Source organism: Symphodus melops, assembly GCF_947650265.1.
Source record: "Symphodus melops genome assembly, chromosome: 6".
NCBI lineage: Eukaryota > Metazoa > Chordata > Actinopteri > Labriformes > Labridae > Symphodus > Symphodus melops.
The window spans coordinates 23277871-23292372 of record NC_136696.1 but is presented as its reverse complement, the minus strand read 5'-3'; the positions used below and the strand labels follow the sequence as shown (position 1 = coordinate 23292372).

General features: G+C 42.9%; 2 protein-coding genes across 2 annotated transcripts; both read right to left on the bottom strand.

Annotated features, from left to right (window-relative positions):
• Positions 1-180: 180 nt before the first annotated feature.
• On the bottom strand, positions 181-4823 carry tmem168b (transmembrane protein 168b). Its single transcript, XM_079347130.1, has 4 exons — positions 3306-4823; positions 2450-2592; positions 2012-2286; positions 181-1605 (listed from the first exon to the last, which is right to left on the bottom strand). The coding sequence occupies exons 1-4, from the start codon at positions 4440-4442 to the stop codon at positions 1058-1060; spliced, it is 2103 nt and encodes a 700-aa protein (XP_079203256.1). The 5' UTR covers positions 4443-4823; the 3' UTR covers positions 181-1057.
• Positions 4824-5429: 606 nt separating this feature from the next.
• samtor (S-adenosylmethionine sensor upstream of mTORC1) lies at positions 5430-13583 on the bottom strand. The gene is made up of 5 exons (XM_079347131.1): positions 13252-13583; positions 9466-9607; positions 9205-9333; positions 8289-8403; positions 5430-7955 (listed from the first exon to the last, which is right to left on the bottom strand). The coding sequence occupies exons 1-5, from the start codon at positions 13409-13411 to the stop codon at positions 7323-7325; spliced, it is 1179 nt and encodes a 392-aa protein (XP_079203257.1). The 5' UTR covers positions 13412-13583; the 3' UTR covers positions 5430-7322.
• Between the last annotated feature and the right edge of the window lie 919 nt (positions 13584-14502).

The window sequence follows — 14502 nt, the reverse complement described above, 5'->3', positions numbered from 1 at the left end:
TGAATGAGTAACAGTGACCTTAACCGAAAGGATCCTGATGAGGAGTCTCTTTGTTCTGTGCTTAGGCAGATATTTCATTTTAAGGTCTGTTATTTCCCAGCTCCTCCCTGAGAAGTTAACTGGTTGGCTCATTGTATAGTTCAGCACAGAAGTTAGATCACTAAAATAAAACAAATGAAGTTTACAGGTAAAGCAGCAAAGTCCCATTCCCCCTTTTATTGCATAGTTTTAAAACATCTTTCATCTGATTTTCTCTCTGCAAACACATCAAACTAGTTACACACTGAAAAATCAGAGTAAACTCCTCATTAAACCCAAGAAGATAAATGAAAACCGTCATGAGCTGCAGCTTATTTCCAGGGTTTACCGTGTCGTTCTCACACGTGTCTGCTTGTAGTGCAATCGTCAGTAAAGGGCTCCCTGAAGCAGCGGCACAGTTTTACTAAATAAGCTCGACAACAGCGGCAAAGCAGTGCATTGAATAAGCTCGAGGCTTGAGAGTGTAGAATGCATAGTGCAGTATAGAGGGGTCAGTAAAATATAACTCTTTAAGTATAAGACGCAGACGGTTAGATTCTTTGTGCCTGAGATCTTCAAGTGAAAATGTACCTCGGCCTCTTTGGTTCGCGGTTGAGGAGATCAGCTGAATGAGCTGGATTTTTATCATTAAAAAGGCACAACACGCACGTTCTTCTGAACAAACTGGCATCAGGTTTGGACAGGAAATATTATACAAGTGTGCAAAATAGTGTCACTGTGCTTGTTTTCATCCCGCATACATAGATGAACTTTTGGCGGGGATGTTTGGGTCTTTAAATCAAAGCTACAAAAAAAAAAAAATATTTAGAATGATTTGTGAAGAATATAAAAACTGGTAGTAAAAAGAGTAACTTAAAACACATCAATCACTAAGTGATTAGTTCTTCAGTAACAAACTGCTGGTTAGCAATAACGTTGACAATGCCATAGCTGCCTATTCAAGGAACTCGTTTACATTAAGAACATTTTCATATATATATATAAAAGTCCTGAAAATAAAAAGCCCTTGATCATGTTTCTATGATCGGACCAGTTTGAAGCCCTGTCCCGTGTCCAGTATGGCAGGTGGGAACCAGTTGAGTTTGACTCTCTTGAGACATCTCAGGCAGACGCAGCAGAGCCACAGCAGGTTCAGACCGCCGCACCACAGCGCCAGCTGCACCACCGGGTAGGTCATCCGAGGGAAGTACAAGCTCCAGTGGTTTGTGACATCGCTTTCTGTCGGCAGGTGCAGCGTGTAGTCGCTCCAGTGTTTGGAGATGCCGTAGACGGCTGAAACCGCCCTCCTCCTCTCCGACCACTGGATGGTGCTGTTTGAGTTGCAGTTGTATTCCACCCACTGGGCGGTGAAGTCTCCGAGCTGAGGGGGGTCCTGCAGCTCCGGGTCCGTCACGCGAGCGAGCGTCGCCCCCTGGACGGCCACGTACAGACCCTCCACCCCTTTGACCGCCGTCGCCCACGGAGACGAGTCGTCGCAGTCGAGCACAATGATGAGGCGCGAACAGGAAGTGCCGTTCTTCTCCCTCCACCACTCCAAGATCTGCTCAAGACGCAGAGTGTCTCCTCCTGACGGGGAACACAGAGACAAACGGTGACTCAACCCACTAAAGACGTCTCTTTAGCAAACCTGACACTTCAAAACGATTCACTGGACTGAAAAAATTAAATTAAATTTCACAACTCTGGTTGAATTTCCTGGAGGGTTTTTAAATAATGAATACAGGTTTTTTTCTTCAATATTTCCAACACCTGGCACATTTGGTTTCCTTTTTCTTCCTCTATCTTCCACCCTCTTCCTCATTTTAGCCGACCTCCACTCCTCATCTTTGAGTTGATTCTTTAGTTTGGGGCTCTTTCAATGTGTATAAAAATTAACAGTATTGCTGCTCATTTTGTGTTTGTTTAACCCTTTACATGCTCATCTAGTCACCCTTGACTTCTCTTCAATGCTCCAGCTTGATGTTTTGCTCACCTGACAGCGCCCACTCTCCAGAGCGGTGGCTGTGACCGCTGTAGAAGATGACGTAGGTGTCGTGGCGGGGCCCGTCGGCCGTACGGAGCTCCAAGAAGGAGATGATTTTGGCCTGCAGAGCCTCCAAGGTCACCCCGCTGGTGGAGTAGTCGCAGCCGAACGTCTCGATGAAGTGGTGGGCGAAGAAGCGCTGCACGTTGTTCAACATGCCCGTGGAGCGTCTGTTCAGCTCGTGCACCTGCTCAGGAGGCAGCAGCATGGGCTGACCATCCGGACTGAGACAGACGGAGAGAACACACGGGAGGACGGTGAGGAATCATGAATACAGCTCGAGTGTAGCATTACAACCCTAATGGTTTTTAAATCATCAGCCAACACTGACTGATTATAAAATGTGATAAATGCTGACCCACTCTGGAATATTAAATCACGAGCTACCTGCAGTAGTTGGTCGGGATGACCACAGCGTAGCCCACACAGGTTCCTCCCAGGCTGTTCCCGAGCTCGTGGAAAAGCCCGTGAAAAAGAGACTCCAGAGGCAGGACGAGTAAAAACATGCTGACGAAGATACTGCTGGAGGCCTGCAGAGCACAGTCAGGACTCATCATCAGTTATGGACTCACACTACACTAAGAGAATGAAGGCTCAAGGAAAAATGCTGTAACAGGAATCTACTTGCACTTCTGCAATAGTTTTGCAAATATAATGAATTTACTTAGTGTTGAAAAAGTTCCTTTAAAAAATTTTAAAAAAAAGTGATTGCAGTGAATAATGATGATTTAAGACTCATCCTCAGATTAAAACCAGTTCATAACACACATAACATGAACTGTTCATACGACAGATGTCTAAATAATCATGAGATGGGGGGAAAAAAGGAAATGAGGAATCATCAGTAAATATTAAAAATGATTAAAAAGTGATTAAACAATATTAAAAATGATTAGGATTTAGTAATTAAAAAACGGGTTTCCTGCACATGATTTAAACAGTTGAAGTAAACAGAAGAAACTGTTGGACAAACAGGAAACATTCAAACCCACACGCTGCTGTCTGATTTACTAACTGTTAAATGTTTTTAAAATCTGTGAGGACATGACAGCATGTCAGCCATAAGCAGGCATTATTATTAGGTCAGCAGATTCCTGTCACATCTACACAGAATAAGCGAAGACCCCTGAATTTCTCTGTGAAACCAGTTAGATACACGCCCCCTTTGCGGTGTTCAGCTGATCAGGTGTGGTAACTCCTTATAAAGTAGATAAGTCAAATAGATATTTCCAGCAGCCCCTACCTGCCAGCAGAGAAAAGCCACAGCGACAGTCGACCCCATAGTGAGGCGGACTAGGCGTTCAGAGATGAGGCAGAAGTGCCTCATGCCCTTTGAGGCCATGACTTTGTCCAGACTGTTGACCTCTGACCCCTGGAACAAGCAGAGCCTCTGGCAGTCACTGAGTTTGCTGTGAAAGCCCCACACTGTGATGACAAACACCATGTGGCAGATGAACCAGAAGAGAGCGCAGCCAAAAAAACCTGGGATCTTAATGTACCACTGGTCCATGTCTGTCAGCTTCCTCGCAGCCAGAGAGATGAAGATCACCTCCAGTACCAACAGAGGGAGGAGGGACAGCCGGTGCCAGATGCGCCTCCACAGCAGGAAGGGCTGCCAGCGCTCGGTCACAGAGAGCCCGCTGAAGTAGACATCCAGCAGAGGGTCACAGATGAGCTGGCTGAAGAAGCAGGCGAGGGCGAAAGGGTTGGTGGAGATGTTAAGAGACTTAAAAAACAACACGCCGGTGATGACAGCGAAGCAGACCAGGTTAGGAAGAGCCAGGAGAGCCTTCATCCGGAGGGCGATCATGACCAAACCCAGCGCCACCATCAGCACCATCACACTCAAGGACTTCTGGATGAGCAGAGCTGTGGAGGCGACGGCGAAGCCCGCAAGCTCCATCCGCTCCGCCGAGGTGAGGAGAGCGGGTCGGTACCTTGTACATCCGAGCAGCCGGTCCAGCAGTGCCCAAAGAGTCCTCAGAACCGCACTGGACACAAGCAGGTAGTTGGCAACCTGCTCCTTCAAGTCGCTCTCAACATCGGCCCCGCTGAGGAAACACTGCAGCCCCAGCAGGAAGCCGAACCACAGGTGGATCAGGCCGAGGCTGACCCTCTCCATCCGGAAGAGGAAGTGCACCACAGTGGCTACTCCGAGGACCAGGAGAGCCAACACGAACAGGACCAGAAGAGTGGACTCCGCGGTCTTCTCCCACCGGGTGTAGAGACCCAAACACAGGGCCACCAGCAGGTTGAGACCGGACAGGTAGCCGAGCCATCGGACAGACGACCACATGCTCACCTCTCCGTTGACCTCCTCCATCCGGGTCATCGCAGCGTGGAGGCAGTGGCTGACACAGTAGCGCAGAAAACGAGACATTTTTTATTTTATTTTAAACTGTCTAAAGCCAAAAATAGTTACTTTGATAGTCTATAGCAGGGTGACGGTCCATTCAAAATAAAAATAAAATATCTCTCTAAACCAAAGCTAACTTGTTGAAAGTAGCTAGCTTCGCCCCCGGGTCACCGGACACGCTTACATCTCCACGCCCGTAGTTTGTGGTCTGTACGTTTGTTTTCCGACAGGTGGATAAAACGTCTGGGACGGAGCTGGCGCACTCCGGACTCGGTTGTATTTGACATAACAGTTCACAAAGTTTGTTCACGTCAAAAGTTTGTAGAGACAGCCGCCATGACGCTTACTTAGACTACGGCAAGCGCCAAGGGTCAAACTACGTGCTGAGGGTAAATCCGTTTTTCAAAACTGGGACATTTTCTGTTCCGTTTAGATTTTTTTTTTACATATAGAAGTGTTAATTAATTATTTACTTAAAAACTAAATTAAGCCTGATTTATCTGCATATGGTTTTTTTTTTAAAAGGTCAATAATGAACTTACACTAATTGTTTTGGATGAAATAGGATCAACTCTGTTTATTCTGGTCTGTGATCCGGAAAAGTTAAATCTGCCTTCTGCTGAAGGACGTTTGTCTGTCAAAAATGCTCAATGAGAGGATCATTGTATGCCTAAATTATAAGCAAAGGATAATGATTGTGATCAAGATATTGAAGAAACACTGAAGCCATGAGTCCAAGCCTAAGAAAGTTTATCATAAACCCCCCAATTTTACAACGATCGACTCGTAGCAAATATCAGATTTTAAGTGAATCATCAACTTTACCACCTTACGTTTTTTTGTATTTTTTTAAGGTTAAATGTTCCCCTTCTGCAGTTCAAAAAACATTTAAACAAATGACCTTATCTATAGTAAATGATGCATCCTCGGCTTCATTTTGTTGAAAAGCACTAAAGCAGAGTAAATCTTCTAAAAGAGGTACCCATCGCGTACAAAAAACACACAGACACCTTATGTTTACATTCATTTATAAAAGAGAGAAACAACCATACTGTAAGCACACATTGTTCTGCTTTGTTGTAAATGTTGATAACGTTGATGAACCATCTCATGCAAATGGACAAAAAGAAACACTGGAAGACAAATGCACCATTAAATCACAAAACACGCTTCTTCAAAGCCTGATTATGTATGTTATTGTGAGTATGAAAAAAACCTTTTCTTTAAAAAAAAAAAAAAAAAAAGAGAGAGAGAAAGGTGAAATAACTGGAAAATGATACGGGAATGGCAACAACACGCTGCATTACACCAAAACTGGAAGTGTTTCTAGTTATCCATTTTAACATTGTAATGACAAACACAAAGGGAACGTTGAATGAACTGTTTGGCCAAAGAAAATCACCATTTGTTTTGTTTAAAAGTGTGAGTTTCACTTTCTGCAACATACAGTATATAGGAACACAGAAGGCACCTCGATTCACTGGTATTATTTTACGGGCCCTTCATACTGGTTGTAAAACTGTCTTTATAGGAAAATAAGCACATTTCGTGGCACCCTTTGGGATCAATTATAAAGTGCCACTGACAAAAAAACAAAAAACATCAACAATTCATTCCTTCATTCACACTGATAATCCCGACCAGAGCCACACATTCAGCCTGTTCAGGGACAGGCAGGAACACACACTTACAATTCACCAGGTAGTGTCTTCAGCTAAAATCTCCCCCACGTAGGATACATTATTCGTAGGATCTACTCTTGCTTATATTGCTAAAATCTGGATTATCACCTGGTTTAGAGGTTCTGTATGACAAAACAGTTAATTAGTGCAAATTTCTTCTGTCAGAGGTGATTTCCTCGCCGTGAGGAGCGTTTTGGAGGCAGAGCACTTTTACATCAGTTACAAAGTTGTGTCAGTGGATACTGGTGCTAAGTATTACATTTGATATGGGTCACTGATTTGCAGTGTTGTACTATTTCTCTGCCCGAGAAACAAAAATATGTCTGAAAGCTAACAGGAGATAGTTCAGCATTAGGACAACAAGGTGGAAGAAAGTCTGTAATACCTACTCTGACACACTCGTACCTTGTTACACATGAATCAACACAGTTACAGTTTCACATTAGTAAACTAGTAATACTCCTACCATATGGTTCTGAAATGTTTAAAATGCTACAAATACCACTTTCTTGTAAAAGATACACAAATCATTCAGAAGATGCCATATTCAAAAAAAATGGCACTGCCACACTCAACACTGGACAACACCAATGTTTTGACTGTTGAGAATATATATTTCAAACCCTTTTTTTTTTTTTTTTTGTCTTGGAAAAAACTAAATGCACATCAAGAAGTTTCAGAAAGTGGAGCTGCATGGCTGTGAACAGAAGCAAGCGTACCAGTCGAGTCACTTCATCTCAGTCGCTCCAGTGCAATCAAACTCCTGTTACTCTGCTCTGGTTGCTGTATGTATTTGTCTTTTGTACTAAGCCGCCCGCCACACTAGCTTATTCAAACAGAGTACGAGATGTAGACAAGCTGACTTTTGTTACTGAGTGCTGATTGGAAGATGGGATTGAAATCACGGAGAAGGGGGTTTTGATATCCTAAGGGCATTCGCTTTCCAACTCTTAAAAAACCTAGATATTTATCAAAATATATCCATCTTAGTGTGTCATGTGTATTTGTGTGTGTGTGTTTACTCTCAGAGGAGTGTGGATTTGAGAAAATAATCTGTAAACTTTGCTCTTTCGCACTGTGCAAACTGCATTATTTTTGAGGGAGATGGGGGAGAAGAATGCAGCAGGTTAAATTTGGCAGCGCAGCAGTTGAAGGGGAGGTGGCAGTTCTGTAGAAGAAGGAGGGGCCGGGGGGGGGGGGGGGGGGGGGGGGATTGTTTAGCTTAGCTCTGCAGCAGGATGGGGTCTTCTAGCTCGTGGAAGCCAGGCACCGAGCTGCTCTGGCTCTCCCCGGAATCAGAATCGTAGGGCGTGTCAGGTAGCTCCGTGAAGCCCCAAGCCAGCTGGTCATCCTCAAACTCGGAGCGCACCTGCACGGGCACGTCGGCACACTCCTCCTCCTCGTTGGAGTGGAAGTCCTGAGGGATGTAGAGCATCTCAGGGTAGTTGCGTGACACCAGGTCACTGGTGGTGGCCACACACACCTTACGGAAGGCGATGAGATGCATGTGCGAATACTTGACGTATTTGTAGCGCTTGAAGCCCAGCGACTCGACAGCGACGCGCCAGCTGCGCATCATGAGGGCGTGGCGGTTCTGATGGGAAGAGTCGGGCGTGATGATGAGCAGCAGGCCGTGCAGCTCCAGCAGCTCGTGCGCCTTTTTGCAGCAGATCCAGCGCTGGTATGGAGAGGGGAAATAGGACAGGAGCAGGGAGAAGACCACCACGTGGAACAACTGGGCAGGCAGAGAGTCGATGGGGTTGTGGAGCTGGCGGAGGAACGCCTCGACCGCGTCACCAGCCAGCTGCAGAGGCTGCTGGAGCTGAAGGTTGAGGAAGTCACACTTGTATACACTCTGAAGAAGAGAAGCATATCAGAGAATCAGCACTTTCAAGTGGTTCGGATGGAATTTTCTGTGACTGTCGTTGCGTCTAAGACGTTTCTCTACTCGCAGCTGCAGAATGCAGACTGTTTGTTCCGCTTTCTGGTGAATTTGTTCACACAGACTGTAAAACCACAACACTGATACCCTCGCATGAGTCATTTCATTTGTGGTGTTGCTCTTGAATGCTCGCCCTGAGTTGTCAAACAGGAAAAAAACTAGTGCATTTCATTTGTTTCGTCTTGACTTCAATCTGTTTCTGTCAACAAAAATAAGTGGATTTAAAAAAAAAAAAAGCACTCTTACCTCCACTGCAGGCACGATGTCAATCCCAACTGTGAGGAATTCATCAAACTTCAGGAAAGGATTGAAGCAGCTTCCCACATCTAGAAGGCGCATTTTTCCCAGCTGAGAGATGGAGCTACAACACAAATGCAGAAGAAGTTTCAAAATCAACATTTTAATGACATTTTAAAAAGTGAATACACTAGATCAAAGAGCACCTCTGGTAAAAACCAAAAAGTAAAATATAAATAAAGAGATAATAAAATGTTTTTTTGTTGTAAAAACCATTTAAACTGCAACATTTAATGCTATATAAATATGTTTGTAAGGATGAAAGAGTTTAAAGGATCGTGTCGACGGCTGACAATTTATTCAATTCAATGAAGTTTGTCATATACATTAAAGCACACTTTATAGTCAATGCCATGGAATGCCATTTTGCCAGGAAACATCAAAACCTCAAAGAGCTACATAAATTGTTGTGACCTATTTGACCAACCCAATTATATTCTAAAACAAGCCACTGGAGGGACGAATGTGGAGGCTATTTGAGACGCATGATCAGCTCGAAGGAATTCACCAAAAGTCCATTGTTGTTACAATTTGGCCATTTCAATCCAAATGTTCAATGTTCAATGTTCAATGTTGTAATTGTTCTTATGGGTGAAAAGTAGTCTCCATATTAAAGTCAAAAGAGTGACGTTGATTCAGAGTAAATCACTAAAACATTATGATTATACTGTAGGTATAACTGCTCCAAAATCGTAAAGATAAGGAAGCGACATTTTAAAGACATTTTCTTTGGTGTTGTGAAGAATCATTTTGTTGTAAAAGTTTAAGACATACCTCTTTAGTTTCATTATCAAACTCGATATCTTGCTTTCGTAAAGACTGGTTTTCTGCCGCACACCTCAATAAAAGTTTGGATTGGTCTTACCTGGGGTTGGTGCTGTGCTGTTGGGCACTTAGAGCCGTTGCAGTCAGACCCATGACAAGCATGGCACTTTTCTCATCCTTCTCCAACATTCTTTTCATCCCGCCGTCCAAAAAATACTCCTGACAGACACTGTGGAGGATGAACCCAAACGTCACTTCAACCTCACTGTGATAGTGACACAAGTTCATCCAGCAGCTGTCGGTGTGTTCAAACGTCGCTCTCTGGTTGGCGGGGAAACCGCAGCAGAGAAGGCAGACTTACCTGCGACACCATTCGATGCGCCCTTCTCCCTCGCAGTTTTTGGTCCAGTGGTTGTCGGCTAGATTCTTCATGGCGAGGGCGTACTCACTCAGCGTCTGCTCATCCTCACAGTGCTCGCGCCAGATCTTTTCAAAGTCGCCCACTGAGGGGAGAAATGGAAAATAGAGACAGAACCAAAACACCTTTAAAAAGCACAAAGTAAATAAAGATGTCACAATTTAGAGGATGTCATTAAAGTTAGCTTACTGTACTTGTTACATCATCTTCCTGAATGTCTCACTAAAGCCAGTAAAAAACAACTTACTTGCCAACTTTGGACAGTACTCCTTTTGAAAAATCAGTTTTAAAAAAAAGAAAAAGAAAAGGCACTCGGGCACAGTGACTGCTGCACTGCCTACATGTTTACTCGTCTGAGCCAGCACAGTAAAGAAACTGTATCTCTATTATATTAATCACCACAAAAACTCCCTTCAGCACATCATTGCGGTCTGAGAAGTTTAAAGCTGGAGCAAAGGCAAACACGCCGCTGAAGGAGAAACCTCATGACCACAAGAAAAAAAAAAAAAAAAGAAGTCTTTATCAGATTTAAGAGAAATGAAAGCACAACAACAGGAGTGGTGGTAAACAGCAGGGCTCTGGAGGCATGAGCACTGGGATTCAATGCCAAGCCTACCAGATCATGCTTTACTTATTAACCAATCATGAGGTCTGCTTCTCTCTGAGTCTGAATGTTATCAAACAGAGAGCATTTTATCCACAACATGACCTGGTCTTATTTCATTCTGATGCACTAGATCGGGGCTACAGAGTGTGGTAAAGTTAAAAAGTATGACAGAGCTGGCACACGAAAGAGCAAACATCTCGTCATGCATTTCTTACTAAATCATTTACAACCACGCAAAACTAACTTCTGAAACTTTTTTTGCATTATTTTCCAGACGAGATAAAGCGATTTGATTTCACTTTAAATATTTAGTTTGCCAATTGAGAGCAGTGATCCAATTGATCACGTTATCCTTCATCCGTCTTAGTCCATTAAATAAAGGCTAATAATTCAACATGGAGTCAATCTCAATCACCATCTGTGAAGCGTTCATTCTTGCTTAAATGCGTCCTGCATACAGTCAGATGTTGCTCTTCTGTAGTTAGAAGACAATGATGAAGGTCACTTTTCTCTACAAAAACATTCAGCGACCTGCTGTTTTTAAGTCACCGTTCTGTTTTTCTCCTCCTACGCAGTCCCCAGTAGGACTTAGTCCTTCCATGAAAAGAGCCTCTGCATGGGTAGGCATTATAACTTTTTTAATCCCGACTACTTGAGCATTTCTGGCAAGCATTAACAACAACAACAACAACAAGTCCTCAACTTCAAGCTTCAAGATGGAATCAAGCTTTTATCACCAACACCATAGAGGAAAATTACCTTTTTTTCTTCCTTCAGGCAGTAAAGATTTCAATGACTCCGACCTGAACTCACAAGTCCTACATCAGTGTATTGCAAAAAAAAAAAAAAAAGGGTGTTTTCCAAACTTCCTATTTTGCAGCCAGCTCTCATCCAGGACGACTCAAAACTAGCGAAGAAGAAGAAGACGGAGGCGTTCTTTCTCAGGCCAGAACACATTGGACGTTCACACAGACACTCGTGGATAGAAGACCTTTGTTATACGCATTAGCTCCTTTTCTTTCATTAACTGGAACAGAGCTGGACATTTGTTGAGCAATTTTATTAATCAGGACTGCGTGATGATGCTTTGGCCTATTTTATTTGAAAATACTTTCAGGTGAAGATCTGTAAGTTATTAGCAAAAGGAACCTATTTATTAGCAATAATACTAAAAGAAATACTAAACTCTGCTTTATTCAAGTCACTTGTTCAGCTTCTCTGTACTTCCCCAAATTTTAAAAAACAGAACAAAGTCCTTCCCATACTGGTATCTGCTGAGTCAGTTTACTCTGCCAGCTGTGTATGTCTCTATAGATTTCCTTTATTAGTAGTACATGTTAGTCTCCAATGTTCTCGCCTGACACTTTCTCCTCCTGCCTGACTCGGGAGACTGTCCAGGACAATGCTGTCTTTGTCCCTTTTTAAGTAGCTGCAATGTCTTCACTTACTTTCTGGACCTCAGGTCATATCAGAATAAAAGCATAAAGCTCACAAACACTCCCCAAGAAGAGGTGTTGCTTGCTACGCAACAGAGGGTAAAGAACTAAAAATGCAATAGCAACGTTTTGACTTGAGTGATAAAACAAAGTTGCTCTGGTAGATATTTTCTGGAAATCAGCTTATTTTATTTGAAAATACTTAAAGGGGACATATTATGAAAAATCCACTTTTACAGTGTTTTTGAACATTTATTTGGATATCTGAGTGAGTATAGAACCACAAAATGTTAAATAGAACCATCCAGTCTTTTGTTTGCAGTCTGTAGAAGTCTTACAACACAGAGAAAAATGCTCAGTTTCAAATTTTCTCCATTTGTGACATCACAAGTTGGATTCTGGTGAGAAAATCCCCTCCCCTTCTCTGGTATCTCCACCTCCAGCCTAGAGCAAAACTTCTGCGCAGGTCTGCCATTTTTATTCTCGCTACAGAGGAGTGATGTCTACTGGGAAAACTCAGGGGGGTCTCATTGTATTTAAAGACACACACACACACACACACACACACACACACACACACACACACACACACACACACACACACACACACACACACACACACACACACACACACACACACACACACACAGTGTTTTGAGAGAGCTGGTTTCTACAGGGTCACACACCTCCTCTGCTGCTTGATTCATGTTATATTTGGACCAAAGCATAGCACAGATGTTTCATTTAGAGCACAGGGGACTGTTTGAAAAGGTGAAAAAAGGGTATAATATGTCCTCTTTAAACGTGAAGCAACAGCTACCTGCGACTAGTTATACATCATATGACTATTGTGGGGAACTGTTGCACATCAATAAGCAATACTGGATTTGCAGAATATATGCATCAGTTATGGTTTTAGGCCACACTGTGGTAGTGAAACCAGCAGGTATTCACTTGTTTCAGATCAGACACAGTCTCTTTCTTTCAGTGTTGTCAGTCTCTGCCATCCATTCCCCTCACAATCATCTTTGCAACTAATCAGCTAATCAGCTCCTGATATAAAATCCCCTCACAATGAACTCCAGACCTTAAACAAACTTTGTTAATGTCTGTATTTAATCTACCTCAGAGGATCTTGGGTTCTTCTTTGGGAAGAAAAAACAAACTGATGTAAGAGCTTTAAAAGTTGAGCATAAGGGGCCATTATGCTTGTAAAAATTGCACCAAATGTTTGTTGAGTTATCACTTATGGGCAATAGAAAGTCATTCATTATCAACAGATAGCCTGTGCTTGTATCTCTAATAAGTGACCTATTAAAGAATGTGTTTTCAGTACACTGCTTTAAGAAAATATAGCATGTTGACGCTTTTGACTTGTAGATAAATAATAAAAACAAATGAAATAGCAGCATTGAGTGTTATTGTGAAGCAGCTTCAAGGCCTTGTTTGCTGAATGCAACCTCACTGCGGTCTGCCTCTGTCACAGCTCACCAGCTCCAAAACAGCACAGTCAGCTTTCAGGGTTAATGTTGACAAGCATTTACACGCAGACATACTTGAATCCAAGCTGAAGGAAAATTATTCACTTTATAATTCTTTCCTTATCGCTCACAGTGTGAGCTACTCGACAGCAGGGCCATGCAGAGCACATAGGGGCCCACCGAGGCTGCTGCTGCTTCTGCTTACCCTCTCTGTATTTCCTGCGCAGTTTTCTGTGCACGTTTTTGACGACCCCCGACAGCTTCTCCTGCACCCTCTTGCACGGCTCTTCCTCCGGTATCGGCATGTAGAACAGTTCCTGGTGGTTTTCCGTCTCCCCTGTCTCGACATTGTCCCTGAGGTCCATAGCACCGTGCCGCCGCCGCCGACGCTGCCTGCCTCCAACCAGTGGCTTCCCCTTTTTTCCCCCAGCTGCAAAACGGAACGGACCGGCGAACCGGTGCACAGGCCAACAACAAGCAAGCTAATTGGCTGACTCTGACAGACACGCTTAGCAACTGACAGTCCGTCGTCCAATCACAGGCCTGGAAGCGAACTTAATGTTGTACGTGCATGCCGTGCAGCGTTCAATTCCCCCTCGTAAATCCCATTACTTCTGAAGCTAACAAAACAACTAACGGAACACGATAACCAAAAAGGTAAACTTCTGTTAAATATGTTCTGATTCAATATTGAATTTTACGTTGAACATTGGTATACTTACGAATTGAGAATACATTGAAAAATTAAAAAGAAAGTGTTTTACAGCATTTTAAAACTATGCCATTTAACAGGCAGATACTCTTTCTTATTTGGAAGCTAAACCGTCTGAGACTGTTAAATTGAGTTGATTATCTCCTACAGAGAGCATTTCATTTTCTGTTTCATATATGGATTGTTTAAAATACTTTCCAAATACTTTGGGGTTTAAATGGAAAGCTCAGTCTATAATTACTGACACTGATGATTGTCACTTTTCTGTTTGTGAAACAAAAAGATTGAGATGTTCTATGCATTTAATTGAATGACTAAAATGACAGCTGTAAAATAATCTCACACCTCAGGTTGTCACCCATGGATTATTCAATAAAATTCAAAAATTCAATGTGTCCTTGAGTCAACATTTAACATTGATTTAGGCCTACCTGTATGTTAAACTCTGATATCAAATGAATGAGAAGGGCAGGGATAAGTATAACAATGTACATTTAATGATTTTGAAAATTACATATTTCGCTGATTGTAAATGTAAATTGCTGTCATGTAGGGTAATTGCAGCTACATTCATCAGTTGTTGTTTTTATTTATTTCCAGACTGCGGCTAAAAATTCTCTGAAACCCTCTGTCAGAGCATAACTATCCCTCCCTTCCAAAAATAACACAGAGCACGTGTGTCCTGACTGTAGCTGCAGCGAGGCCTGCTTTGTGCACTGTGATACTACATGTTATATATGAAGT